Raw genomic sequence first — 25,725 nt, 5'->3', positions numbered from 1 at the left:
CAGAGCTTACTGAGCTCTGACAGGGAATTCTTTATCATTTTACCAACAAAGATAAAACAAATGAAGAAACTTTTTTTTGTTAAACTAGCTTTTGAATAATGCATATTCCTTGGCTCATAGCCAAGATGCATCTATATTTGGGAAGTTATTCAACTGGTGTAAATATAATGTGGTATTTTACATTTGGCTGCTTATGACTCTTTCTTGTGATCTCTTCCTTTCTTTCTTTTTTACATTGTTGACGTTCAGCCTGTACTGTTCAATGTGACGTAAGTCACACTTGTTATGTTCGCAGCTAGGTAATGATTGCTTGGTATTATTTTCTAGAATTCATGGGAATTGAAAGGAAATGAGAAAAGGAGGCTTTCAGTATATTAAGGGGGAAATATTAAGAGTGAGCACTGTGTGAAACTGCATGCGGACTAATATTGTCAGGCTGAAGTTCTGCCAAATAAGCTGTGTTCACACTGAAAATGAAAAGTTGGGGTGCAGAAAAGAGGGCAGCTCATAGGTTTTTTTAAAATTGGGTGGTAACTTGCACATAAAGCTTTAATCAAATCGGCAGCTGCTACACATACTGACAGGCACACTTTAAGCTGAATGGCTCTGGTAGACATTTTAGGTACTATTTGTAAATTATGTGAAGCTATAGATTGTAGGGCTGTTTCTTGACCCATATAAACATACTTGGCAGTCATTCCTTTGTCTAGCCTGTCGCTAGAAGAGTAACCTTGCATCAACAGTCTGTGCTTAATCAACTCCATAAATAATTGCAGATGGGAGCATTACTACAGCATGTATTTTGAAGCCCAGAAACATAGATTTGCTATAAACCACACAGATTTACTAAAATAGTGTGTGTGGTAGTAAATAAACTATAGTATTTATTTGGTGGCTGCATTAGTTACTTACAATGTTAGTGTCAGGTGCTGTGTGCACATACATTCACAAACTTTTAGTAGTGCTGGCTCCAGGGAGATCACATAATTGAAACTAGGGACTCATGGGAGGGCTTCCCCACCAGCCATTTTCCAGACATTCAGCAAGCTCTGAGGATTTGCCTTTGTTTTATTACATACTTGTGTTATATCTCCCATATCTATACTAGAAAGGACATATTACACTGTAATTGCAAACTTCTTTGTAAGAAATAAAATGTGTAGAAATTGAGGTCTTTGTCCAAAAAAAAAGAGGAGAGCCAAAAATAACAACCTTCAACCTCTCAAACCCAAATGAAACTCAACCCAGACTGCGAGAAGACCATAAAAATGGAGGCAGCCTAAGCTTAGGAACCCATGGAACTTGAGTTACTAGTGTTTATTTAAATGTCTTCCCTACACAGCATTAACAAAAGCTTAAGCAGATTCCTTTGCCTCTCATTTCTGGAATGGTCTTGCGAACAGTGTTTTTCCACTTGAAGCTGAAGACACAAGTCTTTAACTTTTAGGTGGGCATAAATAAATACTTTGGCAGATCTGACTACTTTTACACATACCGTGATTGCATTCAGATTAGATTACTGCAGTGCACTCAATGTGAGGCTGCCCATAAAAATGTTCAGAAACTACAGCTGGTGCAAAGTGCTGTGTTCAACCTTGTGGAATGTATTACGGTACTGTACTTCCGTATTATGTGAATTGCAATGGCTTCCTGTTTGTATCCAGGCACAATTCAAAGTTCTGGTTATACTGTAACCTAGAAAGCCCAAAATGGTTTGGGACCAAGATATTTGAAGGACCTCTTCTTCCAACTAAGTTCAACATAAGGAGGCCTTGTTCCATGTCCCTTTGACTTAAGAAGGTTGGTTGGGACTTATTGGTAGCAGAGGGAACTCCCTCCATTGGGAAGCCAGGTTAGCTCACTCTTTTGGCCTTCAGGAAAGCAGTGAATGAAGACATTCCTTCTTCATCAGACATTTTGTTTGTTTTAATTCCACTATCAATGTGGTTTGTGGTGTTGCTTCTGTTTCTTTTATCTCTCTGTTATTAACTGTATCTTATTGCAGTGATCTTAGAACATATTATCTCTTTAAACAGAGGTTTGTCATGGATGCTTTTGTTGAGATTCCTGTATTGCAGGTGGTTGGTCTAGATGTAGTTCTCTGATTCTATGGTTGAGCAGCGATTCAAACCAAAGTCTCTTTGGTCTATACCCAGTACACTATTCTCTTCACTACTGTGTGCGTCAAGAGATGTTTCTTTTGAAATGGCTTTGAGTTATATGATTCCAAGTTTGTCTTGCTGATAATTGTATATCTTTAGCAAAAGGGATTACACAAACTGATCCACCAAAAGGCCCATTATGATTTTGGTTACTTTTGGGGTTGTGCGGGTTTTTTTCTACTAGAATATGTAGATAGAAAATTGAACTGACTGGAAAAGATCCTACTAGGGTAAGGGCTGATTAGAAGTTTGTTCAACCTTTTGAATGGCAGAATTATATATAGAATAAGCTTTTACAAGGAGAAACCCAATAATGAAAGAATGAAATTGAGGTGAAACATAACTAATATTAGGTTAACATATTAGAGGCATCTCTGTGTGAAACAAATTTCCAGTCCTGCACACAGTTACCTGAGAGTAAGTCCCATTTAAATCATGGGTAGTCATGCATTGGATTTCACTGTTGTTAAGGTTGTAGGTACTCATCACTAAGAATATTTTAAATCAGATCTGACAAATCCCCAGTGAATGTACATTATGGGGCAGTCCCAAATTGATATGGAGATGCACTGGAAGAACTAATGTCTTTACATTCTTTAACGGCTAGGGTTCTTCTTGCCCACAGGCAAATATGCAATTGCTTTAACTGTTCACCCATGCTCTGGTGAGCGATTTTGCCATACCCTATGGCTTTGTTTTGGTTTTATGTTTTTTTTTCCTCCATGTTTTTCTTCATAAGTCATTTTAATTTGTTCTCCATGTTATCTTATGAAATATATCTACTAATAAAAATATTTTGTTATTAAGCTGTTAAAACATGTTTTATTTACAAATCAATGCAGAAAGTTTTAATATCAGTTTTGGCTCCCACTTCCCTCTGTGTCTCGTTGTAGAGCTGGGCTTTGTGTAAGCTCACCACATGCACAAATAACTAAAATAAATTGCTTTCATCCTTTTCTTACTCATTGTGCAAAGAATTTAAATCAATAATGTCTGTCTTCTTTCTAGGTTACTGGTGCGTATATAAATGCAGCTGTATTATTTTGCACAGTATCGTAAATTGGAGTCCTGGCATGAAAGAAAAATGAACAAAAGTGAAACAGAATTGTACTCTGTGATAATAATGAAATATAACTCTAAGCTCAATTAAAACTAGTTGGACCAAGACTGTCTTAGTCCACATATGAAGTTTGTGGATGATAGGCATCTTGTTTGCCAGAGGGAAAGCTCCAGAAAGCTTGGTGTTGGCAGGGCAGTAGCTTCTGTTTTAACATGATAACATGACTATTGCTGTTGGGGCAGATTAGCTCTCAACCCTCTCAAAGATAATAAAATTCACATTAATCTCCATCTCGTCTGTGTCTTTTTGAGTCTTTGCTCTTGCATGAAGTCTGATTATATTACTATGCAATTTGTAGGTTCCCCCGTAACTCACTACTGCTTTGAAGATCCCAGCTATTTTTCAGTATGGGATCTTGCAAGTCAGAGGCAGATCTAGAATTATGAAATGACATTGCAGTGGGGATTAAATTTGATTTGATTTCTTAGTTAGGCCCTTGACATATGTATAGTATATGATAGTGGTAGGTTTGTTGGGATGAGGGGGGGAGGGCTGCCATTCTTTGTGCTGTAGGAAACATGCTGTAGCTGGAGCTGATTTCGAAGCTCCCAACACAGGAACAATGAGAGGTTTGCAAATGGAAATGGAAACTAAAAAGTGTTTTTTTTAATTAAAAAAAAATCTAATTAAAAATGTGTATTGGCAGGGATGTACCTAATCAGCCTATCATCCACCACTTGGGGGCTTTTCTATAAAATAAAAAATGAGAATTGAAGTACAATAAAACAGAGTTTGAATAGACAGAAAAGCTCTGTTTGGCTAAAACTGTAAACAGGTTACAAGGAAGTATATATTTAAAGAAGTGTCTTTGAATTCTGAAACCATCTGTAATAAATATTGCAAAAACCAAACAAATAGTTTAACACAGGGGGTGTCAAATCTCCAGTCTTGAGGCCCAAAGCCTATTTCTTGCAGAGCAGGCTCCTGAAGGCTTTAACCTCTGATGATGAGGTGAAGGGAGATGAAGCTGCCTGAACAGCATATTGGTGACAGCCCAGCCCAAAGCTCTGGACAGTTTGGGCAAGGGTGTGCATAAAGATGTTAAAAAGCATCGGGGAGAGGATTGTGCCCTGCGGCACTCCACACACCAATGAGTGGCGCAACGACATCTCCCTCCCCAGCACCACCCTCTGTCCCCGACCAGAGATAAAAGAGCACAGCCATTGTCGGGCATTGTATCCCCACGTCAGCGAGGCGGTGGTCCAGAAGATCATGATCAACCATGTCAAAGACTGCTGACAAATCTAAGAGAATCAGCAGTCCCGACCTGCCTGGATCCAGTTGTCTACGGAGATCATCTGTTAAGGCAACCAGAGCTGTCTTGGTCCCAAAACCAGGACGGAAACTGGACTGAAATGGATCTAAAGCCGATGTTTCCTCCAGAAATTTGCCAAACTGTTCAGCAACCGCTCTCTCAGTTACCTTGCCCAGATATGGAAGATTTGAAACTGGGCGGTAATTGGATAGATCTAAAGGATCTAAATAAGTTTTCTTTAAGCGTGGACACACCACTGCTTCCTTCAGCTCCCCTGGGAATGTCCCCATGCCAAGGGACCAATTGATGATTTCAACCAGGGGGATCCATGCCCTAATCAGCCAAGACAGGCACATATCAAGGAGGCAAGTGGTGGGCCTACCAGCTCGAAGGAATCTATCCACCTCAGCAGGGAGTATCCGATTGAAATGGTCCAACACTGGACCCGAAGACAGTCAAGGGGCCTCCAGTTCTATTACTGTATCTAAATTGGCAGGGAGGTCAAGGCGGAGCAACAGGACTTTCTCCGCAAAAAAAGCGGACAATAAAATAGAATAATAGAATTTCTGAGTTGGAAGGGATCCCGAGGTTCTTCTAGTCCAATCCTGCAATGCAGAAATCTCAACTAGATCACAGTAGGCCTCAGCCTGCCCCAGAGTAGTGATCAGTAGGCTGGGCCTACCTTGAAATATAACCCCTGCTTTTCAGTTGCTGTCCAAGATGCTATTCCCCAAGCAAAGGGTCTGCTGGTTTCTCTTTAAAGTTTCCAGACTCAAAAGAGAGCAGGGCAATTAAAGGCACAGAAGTCCTGTCCTCTATTGAGTCTGGCAACCCTAGTAGAGGAACATTTTTTGTCAGGTGACTAAACATGGGGAGAGAGAGAGAGGGAGAGGGAGAGAGAGAGAGAGAGCCCATAGATTGTTTAAATAGCCAAAGATCTGGTTGTAGAGGAACATTTTTGTCAGGTGCCTAAACATATGTAATGAAGGCGCCAGATGAATCTCCCTGGGGAGAGCATGATACAAATGGGGAGCCACCACAAAAAAGGCCCATTCTCATGTTGCCACCTTTTGGACCCCTCATTTAGGCGGAATATGAAGAACGGCCTCAGGTGATGATTGCAGTGTCTGGGTCAGTTCATATGGGGTGAGGTAGTCCTGAGCCATTAAATCTTTATAGATCAAAGCCAGCACTTTGAATTGGGCCCAGAAACAGTCTGGCTGCAGTTGCACCAGGATTGGTATTATGTGCACAAACCATCTTGCCCCAGTGAGCAACCTGGCTGTTAACACTGTCCCACTTAAACAGGACAGCTGAAAAAGTCTCCAGTCCTAGCATCTGGAACTGCATAGCTGATAAGATTTCAAAACTATTCACTATTGTATTTAGCATTTCTGTGCACTATCTTCTGCTTTAGGGAGCTAGAAGGTACCAAAGGTTCCTATTCAAAGAGGAAGAACACTTAGAGAAGTTTAATCTGTTGACAAGGCAAATAGAATCAGGGTGTAAGTATAGCAAAGAATCAAAGTGTTAGGAATCACTAGGTTGTTATTATCTTTAGTTAGTTGTTGTAATCTGCATTGTACTATTGTGGTGCCATTTACAGTTGACAGTGGTAATACTGTACTGTAAATATTTTAACTAATGTCATAAGATGCTAGTGTACCTTGTTTTTATTTCCCTTTTTATATTAATGTAAAATATTAGTGTACATGGTTTGGAATCCATGGCTGGGTTTTGGCTCTTTGTGAGGATCTGTCTTAAATATCCTTCCTTTGGCACCTTGATATATGACCGTCCCGGTTGCATAATGCTTTCAAGGTGCTGTGGGGAAGCAGTCTTTTCCTTCCTCTGCGGCGTTTTCTCTGATGTGGTTCAGGTTATTAGCTATATGTATTACGTAAGTTTTCAAACTGGCTGTGAATGTCTTTGTGATAGTTTAATAAAGATCGAGATCTGTAGTGGTTAATAGGACCAGACAAATAAATGCTCCCAGATAAAGAGAACAGTGCTTGAGAAACCATGAAAGACTGACCCAGAATGGGGTATGAGTAGTGCTAAGCAAATGGGGTATGAGTAGTGCTAAGCAAATGCTAAGCTGTGGTTGGGTTGCAAGCCTAGCCTTGCTTGTGGCACTTTGGAACACAAACTTTACTACATTTGAAAAAGTTTAATATGTTTGTCTCTGACTTCAATGACTTGTAGGTTTTATGGTACATGAGCACCTATGTTCCTAGTATGGCACCAGCAAGTCATCACTAGTCAAGAAAAGATTTACTCAAGGATATTAATCCTTTTTAGGATCTGTACAGAACATTGGCATTTTGAATTTAATTTTTTAGAAAACTTAACGGACAAGCTAGGGGAATACATCTTTATGCATTGTGCTAGATATTTTGTGGCAGTGTAGACATTTTAAATGGATAATAGGATGTGGTGTTAATGGCTTTTTTCTCTGTTGGTTTTAGCTCCTCAAATAGAAGGATATTCCCAGTTGTATGGGTTTTAAATAATCAATGCACATAACATAATGGTTGTATCCATTGGTGGCTTTTCACTACCAGTAGTACCTCACTCACACAAGGCAGAGAACCCAATTTCCTCCCAAAAACTGAATTTCTGTTATACAGTGATGTTCCCCTCTCTGTTATTTCCGGAATATTTGTATTATAAGTGGGACACTATCTGGGGCAAAATCTAAAATAAAAAACTAACTTCAGTTCTTTCACTACCTATTTATGCCATTCAGTATTGTCTAGAACAGTGTTTCCCAACCAGTGTGCCTCCAGATGTTTTGGGACTACAACTCCCATCATTCCTGACCACTGGTCTTGCTAGCTAGGGATGATGGGAGTTGTAGTCCCAAAACATCTGGAGGCACACTGGTTGGGAAACACTGGTCTAGAACAGGCACCCCCAAACTGTGGCCCTCCAGATGTTTTGGCCTACAACTCCCATGATCCCTAGCTAACAGGACCAGTGGTCAGGGATGATGGGGATTGTAGTCCAAAACATCTGGAGGGCTGAAGTTTGGGGATGCCTGGTCTAGAACAATGAAAATGTCTGTCATGTATGGATTCTGCTAAGACTTCCTCAAAGAATGACCTCTCTCTTGAATAGTGTTGCTTCTTGCACATGCACTCAGGCTTTGCACTGCATTTGGGAAAAAGTTACGCTGTGATTTTAGCTGGCCTTCAGCTTTATTAAAGATGGTGGTTTAAATATTTATACAGGTTGAGATGGAGCCCATATAATCAGAAGTGCAGTTGCTGTGGTAACTGTGATCCTGAGAGATTGCTTTGTTTTCTTACTACTTTAAATCTTAAGAAAGAAATCAATGATTTGTTAATTTGTGTTGGTGTTGATAACTCAGGATCATGTTTAAATCCAAGCCTTTAAAGGTATAGAGTGGCTCCAACTGCTTCTCTGAAAGAACAACCATTTTACAAAAGGTATATAAGTAACAGGTTACAATTATTATGTGGCCAATATTCTTTTTGTATTTGTCAATAAAACCTTGAAAGGAGAGGCAGATATTAATGCCCCCAATAGCTACAATTATAAAGGTTGTGATATGTAGCCCCTAAGAGTTAAGTATGGTAATTTGGGAGTTTTTGGTGATAAAATGGCAGACACAAAATCCAGTTTGCTTGACTCACATAGCAAGTGGCTGTTTAAAAGTACTTCATTCTCCTCAGGCCTAGCAGAAACATTAGCTGCTCAACCACAATGCTTTTTCTTAGAATGTAAAGACATATCCATTGATTGTAAGAGAGGATGAGCAATTAGAAAATGAACTTGGGAAACAATGTTGTGCCTGTGATAGAGAAATGTCAACTGCCTCCATTCCCACACTGGCTGGTAGAAATTTGTGGTAATTTGGTTAGACTTGCTCTGCAAATAGTAACTTCACAAGGCATGTAGATCTGTCATGCAACAGAAAAATAGTCTGACAAGAGATTCTTTGTTGCTACTTACCTCCATATTTTGTGGAAAGTTCAAGTTTGAAATAGCATATGAGATCCCTTTCTTTACCTTTCTTGGTGTCTAAAGTCCTATAATGGCAGGGAACATATTAGATGCTAATGCTATCACATTCTTATTTATTTAATATTACTTCCCCCCTGTGCTGCTCTTAACTATTTGAGGAAAAGCAATTGATAAAAGGTGACACAGCTGACATTTCTTATACAGGATTAGCTTGATTCTTTTTCTTTCTTCACAGGCCTCCAGAACTAGCATCAAAGTATGCTAACATCTCAGAGGGGGTTTGCAAGCCTGGATATGCATCTGCACTCATGACTGCCATCTTCCCAAAGTAAGTTACCTGTGCCCTCAGGTTTGTGCATTACAGACCTTTACTTCTACCATAATATTTTCCCCTGTTTGTGGTATGATGATGATGATGATGACAATGACTAAGGTAGTATCATAATTTAGAGATTTGGGGGACAATATTCTTAGTGATTTATAAATTATCAGGGAAGTATGTTACAGTAACATAAAATAAGAAGCCATAATCAAAACCACTTAACACATTTTGAAAGATTTAAAACATCATCTTCCCATGTCATTAAAAGTTACTACCTAATTTATGGGCAAAATCAACATATTTCATAATCTAAAACTGTACCTTGAAACAGGAGGACATACCAACAGTACCGATTAATTCCAAAATATAAATTTCACTGGTTCATACATGCATAATTTCTTATGTTTGCCATCCTTTACAGCATTTAATAATATGTAACTGTGTCTGAATATTCATGTATTGTTTCTCTTCCTTTCCCATTTCCTTTTTTATGCATTCCATCTTTTTAGATTCCCTAGAATTGCACTGATAAAGATAGGCTGATTTGTGCCCACAAGACAGACCCTCCCAGTAGGCAGAGTGAGGGAACTGCCCCAAGTACCTAATTTGTAGGTGTTATGAAAGGGTGGTTACTTAATCTTTTTTGTATGCTAACTGCTAGTGAAGGGGAGATTTGCTTGTGGGTGCCACAATGACTTTGAGTTGAAGAGGAGCTGCCTTGTCCACCATCCAGTCCATTTTAGGTTCTTAGAAGTATATATGATTCTCCACTTGATTTTGCAGTCATCAAGTAGTTTGTATATATATGTGTGTGTGTGTGTGTGTGTGTGTGTGTGTGTGTGTGCCTTGCTTATAAAGAAAGTTGTTTCTTGGATAAAAATAGAACAATGTTATAGTATGATGACACTGGTGATTCTCAAATATATGTGTATATCTGACAGCATACAAGAGAATTCAGGAGCTGAAAGGCAGAAACCAGTATTCACTCTTTGACTTTAAATGGCTTGTTGCTGTGTCCTTGTTCATTGAAAGGATCATTCTAAATTGGAGGCCTTTGTTCATCTGAGAGTTGGATTGCTGAATAGCTTTTGACCTTTCTTTGGAAAGAGGGGTCTGGCTTTCCACATTTAATACAAGGGCCTCCAGTCCTATGGAATATGTCTGTGGTATACAGTACACAATGTGACAAAGTCCTTCCTAACCCTGAGGATTTTCTGCTCACAAACAAGCTGCAGTTATGTACCAGTGTGCAAGCCCTGCCTGCCTGCCTGCCTGCCTGCCCACCCACCCGCCATTTTGTAGTTCACAGTTGTGTGGAAATAACAAAAGAGCATTCACATCATAAGTTGAGAGCTTCTGGCCTGCTGTTTTAAAAGGAGACAAAACATGTATAACTCATTTTGAAGTTGTTCCAGTAGCATTTCTCAGTGCACGTGTGGATTTATTGAGAGATGAATTCAACAAAGTATGGGTAATGTCGGGTTTTATAGTGTGACTTCAGGACTATATTCACTGTGTATCAGCAATTAATAATGTACAGATGTGTAGGGTCAAAAGATGGTGGTCACTTTTGAATACAGTTTTAAGTATAATTCAGTAAAATGTAATCTGGTTGCTATGAAAAGGGGTTCTGGAGTTATGTGCTAAAAAAATTATATTCTTAAAAATCTAAATTCTGCTGTTAGGGTAAACCAGACAGACTTTGAAAATGTGTATCCAGTTGCCTGGTGTGCATGGGAGATTGCAGAGTGAAATCCTGCTGGCAGTATGTGTCTGCTTTGCTGCAGTGTTAGAAACTGAGATATGAAACCTAGGTTATGGGCGCAACAATGGAATGTCTAGACACACTTTTTTAATAACAAAAATACAGAGGTGAAAATGAATGAACTGCAGCTAAAATGTTATGTTCATTTTTCACATGGTCTAGTCCCTGCAGGGTATTATGATATATTCCCTTAAAGGATGAGCAGGATCTACTGGCATTTGAGTTTGAGCTTTCGGAAAGGAAATCAATAGAGTACAGTAGCCACTTTAGGGGTCAGTTCATATTTTCATGAGGCACTATAAGATACTTGCTTGATTGCAGGTGCCACTTCTGAAAGGTGGATGTTGCAGAATATTATGGGAGACTGAATTTTTGAGGGCATGTTTTGCACAAGATGAAACTTGTCTTGTACATTCCATGGACACTAAGAAGAGACATAGTTTTGCCTTATCTGTATATTGTTTGTCCCTCTTAATTAATATGGAACAGTCTGGCACAATGGTCATTGGAGCCTCTCTGTTGTCTTACTTAGGAGTGAGAGTAGGCGGGGACACCCAGGGTCGTACCCCTGTCATGTCCCCTCAGTATTCTTCCTCTGTTCTTAGTTACCTGTTCAGTTTTCAAGTTTGCTAAGGTACTGTTAGGTTGGCAGATGCTTGGAGAATGACATTGCTCAGGCACAGGTGTGCCAGCTTGGCCCCGTGACCATGTGTGCCCAGGGTTGTGGATGCCATGCAGTGTGCATGGCCCTGGCATGGACCTTGTGGGTACCTGGACCCTTCATGGGGAATTTTGTGGGTGTTCAGGCACCCAGGGCCCCAGGGAGTTGGTACCTATGTTCAGGCATACTTTGCAGGGAGCCCATCTTTCCAGAAGAAGACCAAAATGGAGAAAGGCCCTTTCTGTGGCCAGGAATAAGGGCAATCCTAGTCTGCACATTGCCTCAAATCCATATATGGCCAAGTTCCTGTTTCTCAACGATAGATGCTGTAAGGCTGCTGCAATCTGGTTGTGACGTTTGTTCTTGATGATAGTTCAGTATGTGTTGGAAAAGACAAATGATACTGAAATTTGTCATGGTGAGGCCTTAGTTCTGGGGGAGCTAATTTATGGTGAGCAATTATTTTAATTATTGCATTTTGGAAACTGACATATGTATTAGGTATCACATTTAAATTAAAACCTGGAACATTTCAAAATGATATATATGAAATGTTTCTGTGTTTCTTCACACTTTGGTTTTCATTATGTGCCTGTGGCAGCTTCACAAAACGTGATCTCTTTTCCTTCAGTTCAGTTTCAGCAAGTATCTTTTTTTTAAGTGTGAGGTGACAGGCCTGTTGCTTTAAAGCCCCAGTTAAGTTCAAAGGCTCCAGTTGTCCTTGCAAATTAACTCCTCTCCTCTCCACTGAGATAGCAGTATCTGCTGTAGCTATTAATTCTTTCAGTTAATATAAAATGTTCAGCTTAATACTATTGCCTCTTTTACCAAAGCCTTAGTAATTTTAAAAGGGAGGGAGGGTGTGTCCATTCATGAATTAGTCTGTTTTGACAGTTTTATACTGATTATGTTGCATAGTAATCTTCCTTGCATGACCCTTGCTCCCTCCCAAACCCCCTCTTGTGATTCTAGGACTCGTTTCTTGTGCTTTTCTACCTTCTGCAGTATAGAAGGATTTAATTAACAGTGATGCCGCCTCTAGTAATTAGTGCACGGTATCCTTATTTGGCGCTGTGGTTAAACCACTGAGCCTAGGGCTTGCTGATCAGAAGGTCGGCGGTTCGAATCCCTGTGACGGGGTGAGCTCCCGTTGCTTGGTCCCAGCTCCGTTCGAAAGCACGTCAAAAATGCAAGTTAGATAAATAGGAACCGCTACAGCGGGAAGGTAAACGGCGTTTCCATGTGCTGCTCTGGTTTGCCATATGGAAGCTATATGCCGGCTCCCTTGGCCAATAATGCGAGATGAGCGCGCAACCCCAGAGTCGGTCACGACTAGACCGAATGGTCAGGGGTCCCTTTACCTTTTTATCCTTATTTGTTGACTATACTAGTGAGAGAGCAAAGGAATATGAAATACTCTCTTTTCCAGATTTATGAATTAGTGGAGATTTACAGTTTTACTGGTTGAGAATTCCTGGTTCTCAAAAAAGGGAAAACAGACACAGTACCTGTTTATGTCAGCCAACTAATGCTTAAAATGGTAGAAAAATACTTTTGAGTTGCATAATACTCTCCATTAGGATGATACACAATCATTGATATTAATGATCATGGTGTTGTTGTTTTATCTAGTTTTTACTCTGCAGTGCTGGCAGACTATTTAATACCAAGCTAGAGAAAATAATTGAAGCATACATTTAACTAGAATACAAATAGTCCACGTTGTTAAGGGTTCACGTTTGCAGAAGTCAAACCCCGACTTAGCCATGAAGCTTACTGGGAAGTATGACCCAGTCACACTGACACTCACACAGCACACAAATGAAATATCGCTGCATTTGCATGACTATGACATGAGAACGCACCCAACAACTACCATCTAGAATCTAGATCTTATCTATCTCCCTAGACTGAAACATAAAAATAATGGGAAGCAAAAATCTGAGACTTTTATTATTCCGTCTGTGGAGATAGATGTGTTCTGTGATTTGATGGCAGTTAGGGGCTGATCCTGTGTTTAAAAAAAGAAAGTTATGCACATTCAGTCTCATCAATAGGAGTAGCACAGACCACTGCTGAAGAATGACTTAAATTTAGGCAGGAGGAGGATAAAGGAAATTTGGGGGTGGGGTAAAAAAAATAGCAGCTATTTCAGGTACTGAGTGGATCATACATTTCTGCTTGCCTGATGGAATTATCTCCCCTCTCTTCCCCCTGTGCTTTCTTCTGGAGGTTCTCTTGACCTCTCTCTTCAAGTTGATTAGCCCAGCCTAGATTAATGAGTGGCAGATTGTTTTACTCTTCATAACTTTTTATCATGCTGAAGTGTTGATGCTGCCGTTGCCACAAAGCAATGTGGGTGGGCAAACGAGGAATAATCCTCCCTGCTCCATCCTCCCCACTCTGTGCCAAAGAGGCCTGGTGAGCCCAGTTCTGCTGCTGCCTACAAGCAAAAGTAAGTGGATGGACAGGCTAGGAAGAGGAAGCCCAGACAAATGGAGAATGCCTTCCATTTTCCATCCACTGCCACTTCCTCACAGAAACCCCCCCCCCCCTATCTGATTGAGATTCAAAATAGAAGGCAGGACATCCAATCAGAAGTCAATGGCAGAAGCAAGCATGCTTGCATTACAAGCAGTGAACAAGTCCAAACAAAGTAATGAGGGACTGCTTGCAGTGGAAGGGAGAAAAGAAGTCCCTTCTCTCTTCTTTGAAATTAAGGGACTTTCCATGGGTGCCAGAGGGGAGCCTATGGACACATTTGTGCCTGTGGTTGCCACCATGGAACTCCCTCTCCAGCCAATTAGACCTCCTCCCAAGCATCTTACTTTCCATTTTGACTTGCCTTTTTACTCAGCACTCAGAACCTATTAAGCAGTTGCAAAGCTATGATTCTAGCCATACACACTGGAAAATGCTTATAATGCAAATTAATGGAATCTGTTATTTTGTTCAGTATTGGGGTATACTGTAAATGAAGGTTTTTTTTAGTATAAATATTACTTACAAACTCTTGAATAGGTGCAGGACATCTAATATCTGGAGAAAGTTGTTTACAGGTTGCAGTTGGGAGGCTTCTTATGCTAAGCTCTCTGGAGATTGAACAATGCTTTTTCTCTGAAAATGTTACAGCATTTGGATATGGATGTTCTCAGAAGTGCCTACTATGGGCTTTGTTTAGTCTGGAGAGCATATACCGCAGTAGAAACCATTAAGGGAGTCTGCAGTTTTATTGGGCTTTCCACTGACACTTGTGGTCATAACTGAGAAATTGCAAATAACAGTGACAGAAGGCTGATGGCTACCTTGGACTGAAGTCATAACTTGGAATGGAATTTTCTCGGCTCCTGAGCCATTGTCTCCTTGTACTGAAGTTTAATACAGGCACATTTCCTCCCTTTTCTGTGCTTAATGCTACTTAATCTCTGTGTTCAGTCAAACTAATCACATTAAATCCCCAGATTAAAGATGCAATTATAGCTGGACATGTTCAAAATATGTTCTGTTGTGTTATGGTAAATGGAAGTTCAGAGCACCACAAAATATCCATGCTGCTGTTCTAAAGTGTTGTGAACATTACCAACATTTTATCACATCCAGTTTATTCCTTGTTCCTAGCTTTTCCATAATTGTTTTGTGAGTTCATTTTTTAAAAAATAATTTTTATTGGATTTTTATACAAACAAAACAAACAAGACATACAATATATTTTCTGTCCCTTCACGAGTCCACCTCTGCCACCTGTGGCACCCGCTGGTGTTGAGAATCAAAGGGGTCCATTATAAGGCTGGGTTTGACCTCACCCCTCACCCCCCCTGCCACTGAGAGGACAAGGACGGAGGGGTTCTGGGGGCAGGTTTCCCCTCAGCTGCTCCTTTAAACACCGTACATATGAAAAATACAAACGAAAAAAGAAAAAATAGAAAAAAAAATAAAAGAAAGGGAAAAGAAAAAAAACAGACAAAAATTTTAAAAAATTGTTTTGTGAGTTCAAACCAGGCCTGCAAAGAGTTTGCCTCAGGCTTGAGGCAGGAGTCTTGTGCATGACAGCGTAAGACCAGCAGGCCCCTGTCGGTACCCCCACCCCACCCTGGCCAGCTTAGCCTTCCAAGGCCTGGGGCCTCTGTTTGGGCCTGTATCAAACAGTTCCTGAAAAGACCAGGAAACTTGACAAAGAAAAGACTGCAATTCTATGAACATTTACCTGAGAGCTAGTCCCATTGAATACAGTGTGACTTCCTTCTGAGTAAATATTCACATGGTGCAAGCAGGTATTGACTGATTAATAGAACAGATAGCACCGCGTTACACAAACCAGGTCATTTTGCTGTGCATCTACACTTTTACAATCTGTTTTGTCAATCTTGTGTTAGGAGTAGAGCATAATGTTGAATTCCACTTAGACAGTCCTTTTTACAGTGAATATGTATTCATTTCCTAATGTAACTGTCCAAAACTTTGTGATTCTAATGATCTCATATCTACTTCAGTAATTATGACTTGATTTTGAAATCCAGTTTCTTGTTGTATATAATGGTTTCTCCTGCGACGCAGAGAACCAGTTTACACAGTGATGGAATATTAAGTAATGAAAGCTTTCTAGTGTGAAGAATATCAGGTAAATGAGAAGTGCTTCTAGAGATCTCCAGAGGGCAAATGAAATATAAGAGTTCCTGTTTTTTAATGAAATGTATAACTACAAGGGGAGAAATCACAGGTAACACAAACAGATAATACAAATTGTTGTAGATAGCAAAGACAAAAGCCTAGAGGTTTGGGTTGTCTTCGGGTTTGTGATTATGAAAAAAAATAGTACCAGGTGAATTATCTACTTACAGTGTGCAAATGAATAACAGTGAATGTTGTTGGGATATTGTTTTGCACAATGTGGTGTACATGCTGACAGGGTTGTTTTGTCCCTTAGTCTTGTAATAAGCAAAAATCTGCTCTTATTCCCTTATGGGGTACACAAGAGCCCTTATTGAGTTCTCCATCGGTCGGAGAATATAACAGAGGCCAACCAGAGAATTTTGAGAAGCAAAGCCTTTATTTTTGCTGTTGCAACAGGGTCCTTCCCCTCACACAAGAGATCAAGGAAGGAACCCAGAAAAAAGAGAGAACCTCCACTTTTATCAGTTTTCCCATCACCAAGAAACACCCCCCAAATACATCATTCCTACATCACAGCTACGTAATCAATACCTCACAAAAAGGGAGGGTTCAAGGTAGAAATCTGAGCAACTTTGACATCTCTCCTAGTCCTCCTCTTACCCCTTCCAGGTGTGAATTCCTAAACACAAAGAGAAATTAACAGTTTCTTAAAAGTTGATCACTATCTTTTGTTCAGAGTCTTCCATTGTGAATGAGATGGCTAGTAGTCTGGCATCATTTATGGGGAAATGTCCAGTTGGCAGAGCCTCCGGCTTACAGGATTATGGCTCCCAAGTTGATAGTCATGTGGAAATGTGTGTGTGATTCTGGTCAGAGTCAAAATGGTGTCGGTCAAGCCTGTCTTCCTGTGCTGTTTCAGACATGTGCCTGTACATTCATGTACATGTTTATGAACTATATATATATATATATATATATATATATATATATATATATATATATATCCTTAACATTTACAACAGTCTGAAGTGTAAGATAATGCCTTAGAACCTAGTGTAAGGTAAGAGTTGGCTTGAGTCATGGTTTGTTTTTGTTGGATCTTTGGATTTTTGAATTTATCTGCGGAAAGGCCACATATGCTCTGATGAAGAGAGGTGTCTAGGGAGAATAGCAGCTGGTTGAATGTTATATTTTCAGAACAATTGATTTGACTGAATTGATTATATTTCTATGCTGCTTTTCATTCAAATGAATCTCAAAGCAGCTTACACACAATAAATAAGAACATGATAGAACATGATAGAATATCACAAATACAGCATAAATCATATAGAATAATTAACAAATCATCTGTGAAATCAATACAGCATTTATAATTGTTTTTTTTAAAAAAGAATTTTATTGAAGTACGAGAATTTTTACATACATTATATTCTCTCCTTCCAATGTTTAATTTCCCGTACCATTTTTTCTTTCCCTTCCCACCCCCTCCCTCACCCATAATCCATTGGAAGGGTTCAAACAGTTGTCCTCAGCCACGGGCACAATGTCTTTAATTTCCACTGAATGTCTTCTGGTCCAGTAGTTGTTATCCATTGAAGATAGGGGTTCCATCTGGTCCTTATCGCAGTAGACTTGGCCTTCCATGTCATATCCTGTGACGTTACTGCCACGATGTCTGACTGAATAAATTCAAACAGATAATTAGTCCAGACCTCTACTGTCCATTTTTCTCTATCTTTCCAACCTAGAGCTATTGTTGCCTTTCCTGCTAGTATCATTGCTTTGAAGGTATGCTGGTCACCTTTCTCTATGGCCGTGTTTCCTAGTATACCCATTGTCATAAGATTGAAGTCTATAGGTAGCTTCACTTTAAAAACTTCATTAATAACCTTAAGGATTTTATTCCAAAATCCCCCTACCTCTGGGCATTCCCAATACATATGGGAGAACCATCCCTTGGCTTGTTCACAGTTCCAGCAGTTAGGGTTCAATCCTGGTATCATATTAGCTAGCTGGGCCGGAGTTCTATACCATTTTAGAAAGAATTTTAGTTCGAGCTCCCTAAATTTGCTTACTTTAATCTCATCTATTCCTTTCATTATCCTTTCGACCTTTGATTCACTAATTTGTTCTTCTTTACTCCACATCTTTTGAATAAGTTGGGTTGTCAGTTCTTTATTTGTAATCATCCTCTTATAGATTTTACCTATCATTCCTTGTTTAGCTTTTTCCATTTGTTTCTATAGTTCCTCTATTGGCTCTTCTAATCTCATATTTCCTATCTCTTGAGCTTTAAGAATTTTATTATATAGCCCTCCAATTTTTAGCCAGTATTGGTTACCTATGTTCTCTGTTACTTCCTGCAATGACTTTAAGGACTCTCCTCTATACATATCTTGGACTATGTGATATCCCTTAGCACTAAGAATTTTCCACCATTTGGGGTCGTCTATTGCCTCGTATATGCTTTCTAAGGGTGCCCACAGGGAGATCCTTTTTAACCATATAGGTTGCCATCTCTTCCATATGCCTAATGCCAATTTCCTGGGTCCTATTGCAGATTTCAGATCTTCCTTAACATTATTTGTGAAGATTCCAAATCTTCCTGCACCATTGTTGGCCTCGTCCTCAAATCTGATCCACTTTTGTTTATTTTTTGCTCCAATTTCTAGTAAAGTTTTTAATTGGACGGCTTCATAGTAATTATAAATGTTGGGGAGGCCCCACCCTAATTCTGATTTGTGGTTATACACAAACCTCTTTTGTGTCCTTGATTTTTTACTTCCGAATATCCATTGTCTTATCTCACCATTCCATTGTTCCAATTGTTGGTTTTATATCTCTAGTGGGATGGCTTGGAAAAGATAACTTAGCTTGGGGACCCAGAACATTTTGGTAGCCTTGACTCTAGCTGTAATGCTTAAAGTTTTGTTTCTCCATCTTTTCATATCCTTTAGTATTTTATTCCATGTCTTCTTATAGTTGAATTCTGCGGTCTTGTTAATATTCCTATAGAGTTCAATACCCAGGTATTTTATTCTTTTAGAACCCAGGCCCATACCTGTTATGCTATTTATTTCTTTTTTTTCAGGTAGGTTTACATTAAAGTACATTATTTCTGATTTTGTTATATTTGCCCCTAATCCGGAGTATTCCTCGAAATCTTCTAATATTATCTTTATTTCTTTTATCCCTTCCTTGGGATTTGTTATGATTACAATAATATCATCTGCAAACAAGTTAATTTTCATCTCCTCTTTCCCGATCTTATAACCCTCTATCCTTCCACAGTTTCTTATTCTTTCCGCTAGTTGTTCTATAGCCATTATAAATAGGAATGGCGAGAGAGGGCACCCCTGCCGAACACCTCTGCGTATTGGAAAGGGTTGGGAATGTTCTCCATTGACTCTTACCACTGCTGTTCCATCTTTATATAGTTCTTGTATTGCAAACCGATAAGCCTCTCCTATTCCATATTTAGTCATTATTTCCCATAAGAATTCCTGTGAGAGTGTATCGAATGCTTTAAAGACGTCTAATTTCAATAACCCAAGCTTTTTTGATTGTCCATGATGTAATACATTAATAATATTTCTAATCGGGTGGGCAATATTTCTACCCTTAACAAACCCATATTGGTCTTCTTTTATAATTTTGGGGATGGCATTTTTTAACCTGTTTGCCATGATTTTGGCGAAGATTTTATAATCTTGGTTTAATAGACTAATGGGTCTATATGAACCTACTTCTTTGGGGTCTCTGTTTGGTTTTAGGATTACCGTTATTTCTGCCTTTCTCCATGTTTCTGGGGCTTTTTTCCCTTCTAGTATACCATTAAAAAGTTGTTGTAATTCAGGGGCCAGAATTTCTACCATTTCCTTGTAGAATTCGGCCGTAAAGCCATCTAGTCCTGGTGATTTGCCATTTTTTAATTCCTTGATTACGTCCTTTATTTCTTTTATTGTAATTTTTCTATCTAGTTTACTTTTCTCAGTCTGATCCAGTGTTAAATTTATATTCTCCTGAAAATTAGCTACCTCCCTTTTTTTATATAGATTTTTATAAAAGCTTGCAAAGGCCTCTTTAATCTCCTTTGGGTCTTGCATTTTGATACCGTTTATTTTTATACTTTTAACTTTTTGTTTCTCTTTCCTTATTTTAAGATAATTTGCAAGTCTTTTTACTGATTTTATATTGTTCCTCTGAAAATCATTTCTGACCATTACTTCCTTCTTCCAAAGCAAAGTCAGATCTAATTCCTCTAATTGTTTTTTAATCTCCTTGATTTGGTTTTGGGTTTTGGAACAGTATCTAATAATTTGTTTGTTCTGTAATATTTCTAGTTCCTGAATTTTTAATTGTCTTTTAGAGTACCATTCTTTTTTTATTAATTTTTCTTTCATTATACAGTGCCCCCTCAAAACACATTTTGCTGCATCCCAGAGAATATCTGGAGTTACTGATCCTTTATTATCTTGGAAAAATAACCTGATCTGATTTTCCATATAATCTCTGTCCTGAACTTTGGCCATTATTAAATTATTATATCTCCAGGGTCTCTTGTCCTTACTCATTCTTAGTTCTAACTCAATACTTAAAGGGGCATGATCTGATATTATTATTGGGTGTGTTGTAATTCCTTTCACTATCCAATTACTAGCCTTTCCCAGGATAAAAAAGTCTATGCAGGATACTGTTTTGTGTCTGCTAGAGATATGGGTGAATTTGGGTTTTAAACCTAGAGTTTCATGTGCTTCTTGCAATCCCCATTTACTCAATAGAATTGTTTTATTTTTTGTGATATCCATATTCAAATCACCTGCTATAATAATTTCGCCCTCTGAGAACTGGTGGATTTTTTTTAGTATTTTAGTTAGGAATTTATTCTGCCTTTTGTTTGGAGCATATATGTTTACAATTGTTAGCACTTTGTTTTCCATTTTAGCTTTAACCAGCATAAATCTACCTTCCCTGTCTAGCACCATCTCTGTTATCTTAATGTCTATTCTTCTATTTACCAGGACTGCCACCCCTCTTGCTCTCGCTTTACTCCTTGCTTCTGCTAATACCTCCCAGGCTGGGTCATTAAGTAGTGGCTTTTTGTCTTTTTTTGGTTTGTGGGTTTCTTGAAGACACATTATATCGGCTCTTTGTTCTCTGGCAAACCTAGATAACCTATAGCGTTTTAGGTTGGATGAAAGACCATTGACATTCAGTGAGATAATTTTAATTGAGTTAACCATATTCTTTGTTGTTTTGATTTTTGTGACCGTTTAGCTGAGGAATTTTTTTCTTACTACTCTTTAACCCCCTCCCTCTCCTTCCCCCCCCTGTGGAAGAGAAAATATATTGGGGAAGAAAATTCATCCCCTCTCTCCACTTCCGAGAATGCACACATCCCCTCCCTCCCCTTAACCATAACGTTTCAATGATACACTTAGTTAAATGGCCTTTTTACTTTCCTTTAGGGTGTATCATCCTGCGGGTGTGTTCTTGGTCTTTTCTCTGGTCGTGTTGGAGCTTCTCCTGAGGGTCCTTCTCCTGGGTCGACATCTTCCATCTCCTCCTCCATTTCCTGGATCAGCAACTCATCCACTTCGATTCCCAGCTGAGTCAGCAAAGCCCCAGCCTCTGTTGGGTTCTTAGCTATAAGCCTCTTTCCATCTTTAAAAATAAGTATAGAGGCAGGGTATACCCAGGAAAACTTTATATTGTTATTATGCAGTTTTTGTGCATAAGGTTTCATTTGACTTTTTTGCCTTAAAGTAGCCTGGCAGAAGTCTCGCTTCACCCATACTCTTTTTCCTTGGAAACTCAACTCTTTAATTTTCTTCAAGGTCTGGAAGGCCTGTTGTTGCAACTTCTCTCTTGAAAATTTGATTATTACATCCCTGGGGGATTTTCTCCCCTTGGGCCCTCGCAAACGATGAGCTCGTTCCACATCTTCTGGCTTCAAACTAACTCCTTGGGTGCCTAACCAGGTTCTCAATGTTTCTTCTAATTCTTTAGCCAGTATTTCCTCTGGGATTCCACAAAGAATCATATTAGCTCTTCTCTGGCGATCTGACAATTCTGCCACCTGTCTGGTTAGAGTAGTTACTTTTTTTTCATTTTCCTGGGCTAGCTCTTTAGCTTGAATTGCTAATTGCTTCACCCCCTTGATTTCGACTGCTATCTGTAGGACATCCTCCTTCACCGACTTAATATCGTCTCTAATGTTGTTTTGGGAGGTAAGCATTAAGTCCTGGAAAGTTGCTAGCTGAGCAGACAAATCTTTCATTGATTTAGCCATCTTTGGACTGTTGAGTAAGGCCGTAGGTAGGAGGAAGCTGCTGGGCGTCCGTTAAGCTTAAAGCTAATTTAGTGACTTGCTTACCAGGTTTGCAGCGTTGAATTTGGCACCCCCGGATTCTCTAAGGCTTCACACGCTTTCTTTTATCTTTGTTTTCTTTTTTCGGTTTATCTTACATTCCTTTAGGCCATAAATTGTTTAGCGTGGCAGGGGAGTTCCGAGGCAGACGACCGGCTCGAGCTAGAGCATGCGCACAACCTCACAGCATTTATAATTGTAAAACAATATTAACAACATTAACAAAATAGCCAAAAAATAAAGTAAGCACTGTTAAATTCATATGCATACTCCCCACACCCCAATGACTCATAATTGTTCACTGTTCAGCTCATTAAAATACACATCCACATAATGCCCGTGGCAGCAACTCCCTTCTGAAGGTTTTTCAGGCTGGAGGTGGGGCAGCACAGGCGAAACCAGCCACCCCCTAATGACAAACAGTCTCTCTTCCCTCACAGTCCTTACTCAGGAAACAGCTCCCTTATGAGAGCACCTAGGGCTGTAGGGTGGGGCAAGGCAGGTGGACAAAGCCATTACCTGTTGGCCATTGGCCAACAGAAGGCAGTCCGTGGAAAAACCAATTTGTTCTGATACAGCGCTAAACTGGGTTATCCTAGGGGAAGATGGTGGGGCAAATGGAAGTGTGGATGAGCCCTCAGATGTGTTTACTGTATAGCTCCCTGACCAAAGGAGCTCTTCTTCATCTCACTCTCCAAACTTCTTCAGACGATATGAAGGAAACTTGTGGTGATCAACCCAGCAGCACTTCAGTGACCTGGTAGCAGTTCATGTCATTTTTTTATTAAGACTGTTCATTATACTATTGCATTCTTATGGTTAATGAATACTCAATGTGTTCTCCATAAAGCAGAGCTGACCACTGCAGATTTGAGCAGAGGGAAAACATAATTTTATTCTTTTTCCTTTCTTGCATTCAGCTCTCCTTGCAGACTTGTGTTTACCCATCTCCACCCAAAGACTTTTCTTTCATTGTGATTATTGATCCTGTAATTTCATGTGATGTAAGGCTGATACAAATTTCAAAATACGGTAATTGTATTTGCAGGATAGGCTTAAGCTTTAAAGTAACACATTTTTTCCCTTTGATATTTGCTTTCTCCTTCTAGTCTAGGTTCAGAACAGTATAAAAAGTATGGGGAAAGCTTATAAGTAAAGAATAACAGAAGCAGAATACTTCCCTTGTTAAAGAAGCTGGCTTACCTGTTGATTGAGTTTTATTGTTCCAAAATCCCTGCCTGTGAAGATTTTTAATCTAGGAGAATTGGGAAAAGTTCTGCCTGGTCTGACTGCTGTTGCATTCCAGCTTAAATGACTACATGTGTCTAATTTTGATTTGCTTCTAAATCATTAGGGACATCATTCCTCTGAACCTCTACTTGATGCAGTTGAAATTTGATGCCTTGCCTGTCAACAGAAATACAGTCCGTTAATAGTGTTGAATTTATTTGTTTTAATTAAATGACTATTAAAATCATGAAAGAGGCCTTGTGTTTGGGAGAGAGTGTTTCACATCCTATAAATACATTGCAAAGTCTTCCCAGAAGTGGTAGAGAGCTGATACGTATGCAAGGCCATGAGAGATTTCAGAGCTGCCTTCTGCGCATGTGTGCTTTGAGCTTTGTCCCACTGCATGCTGCACAAAAGCAACCTATTGTGTTCTGTTCTTTCATTGCAGCCCAAGTACTTTGGACAGCGACCTTTACATTTCTCTTAACCTTTGTTTGAAGGGTGTGTGTGTGTGTGTGAGAGAGAGAGAGAGAGAGAGAGAGAGAGAGAGAGAGAGAGAGAGAGAGAGAGAGAGAGAGAGAGAGAGAAATTTGTCCTTTAGATTTCGGATGGGTAGTTTAGGTTTACTGCTGACAAATACCCTGAGAAGAGTACTGAAAGGTGGTGCAGCTGTTTTCTCTTGCAACGTAGTGTAGTTTAATCTCCCTGGCCTCTCATTCAGCTTCTGTTCAAACGTTATGAAGAATTTTTTCCTTGTTTCTTGTACAGAGGGTGGATAGATTCTTTTCTACATCCTTAAAGTGACCTAGCGATCTGGCACATCAGAACAGGTGCTGGCAGATTATTTGCTCTTGATTTATGTTCAACAGTCTCTGTGTGTATTAACCTACTATAGTGATGGGCTAGACTATTTTTGTTTTTATCTTGTTTTACTGTATTTTATTATAATTGTCTGAAGCAGTCAAGGACTGAATAGAGTCTAGTCGACAGAAAAGGTGTCTAACTAGGAAACCTGCAGGTGCTGGAGAAGAGTGGTTGAGTGGTTTCAGCCAGCTTTTGTTTAGAAAGAATTTACATCTTCACAAGAGATGAAATACTGTTTGTAAAACTGGGCTCTTGCTCCCTCTGGGCTGCTTTTGCTCCACAGGGAAGCTTGGACTGTGATTGGAACTACACATTACCACATACCAGATCAAATAGTCTGATTTCCACATATTTCCAGGAAAGAAAAGCTTGTTTATATGAGCACAAGGTTTAAGCACAGGATTCAGTGTACACTGGAATAAATCTGTAACTTACTTCCGATGATCTACTCGATTGTTTTCATGGATCTATGTGTTTGTACCTATGAAATCCTTCATAACCTCCTTGGTAAAACATTGGTTTGATGAGATAGATTCGGGACTTATTAGTGAATACACAAGGTATGGACTACTTATGTCCAGATCAATCTGTAAAATGTTATCAATGCTGTATTCTTAATTCAGCTGTGTGGTTCTTTTCCAAATACAGTAAGTCATTAACTGCTGTTAAGCCATTGCCTTTATGAAGCAAAGTTATTCCTTGTCTTGGTAACCTGCTTGCCCCACTGAATTGAATTAGCCAGTTTTTCCCATCAAAATTAATTGCTCTTGGTTTATTATAGAGATTGCTTGACCTCTTCCAAGGACTGTTTGTTCCCAACAGTGTGTTTTAGGATATGTTTGTATATGCTGGAAGCTTTTTCAGCTTATTTTTTTGAAGGTCACCTTGGGTTCAGCAAAGTTTAGAGTGGTAGCAGCTAAAATAGACTCAAGTAAATTCTATAAGATACAGAAAGTGGTTGATCTGTAGAATTCTTTTCTTTCTTTCTTCAGATTTCATTGCCAAAATATGTTTAAATTGACAAATGATGCAGCCAATCTCTTATGAGATGCATTTTTGATCCCCCCCCTCGTTCTGTTGCTTTCCTGATGCATGCTGCCATGTTCGATGGTTTTACAGAGCTTAATGAGTGACATGAGCTGTGCTGTTAGCTTCCCGCACCCCTGTAAAAAAAAATTTGTAGCATATTTTATAGAGTTGGTCATTAGAAAGAGGTGACATCCTTCATAATGTTTTGTTTTGAAATCTTTAAGATAATATTTAATTTCCTGTTAATAACGTTCCTTTGAATGTATACTTTATATTTGACTTTCTTCAGTAAAGTTTTATTCCAGATTGTTTTATGTTTTAATGTAAACCGCTTTGATATTTT

General features: G+C 39.3%; 1 protein-coding gene across 11 annotated transcripts in view; it reads left to right on the top strand.

The window, feature by feature from the left end:
• The window catches only part of ST3GAL3 (ST3 beta-galactoside alpha-2,3-sialyltransferase 3), a 191,007-nt gene that overhangs the window by 60,067 nt on the left and 105,215 nt on the right, over nt 1-25,725 (top strand). For all 11 annotated transcript variants that reach the window (XR_015950826.1, XM_088673314.1, XM_035123840.3 and 8 more), the window contains one exon: nt 8,763-8,855. Coding sequence is in view for 10 of the 11 variants with exons in the window: in XM_088673314.1 (XP_088529440.1) it covers nt 8,763-8,855 (93 nt within the window). In the remaining variant the exon portion in view is untranslated. The remainder of the gene's footprint in view (nt 1-8,762; nt 8,856-25,725) is intronic.

Source organism: Zootoca vivipara, chromosome 7, assembly GCF_965207765.1.
Source record: "Zootoca vivipara chromosome 7, rZooViv2.hap1.1, whole genome shotgun sequence".
NCBI lineage: Eukaryota > Metazoa > Chordata > Lepidosauria > Squamata > Lacertidae > Zootoca > Zootoca vivipara.
Note: the sequence above shows the minus strand (reverse complement) of the source record. Positions and strands in the feature narration are given on the sequence as shown.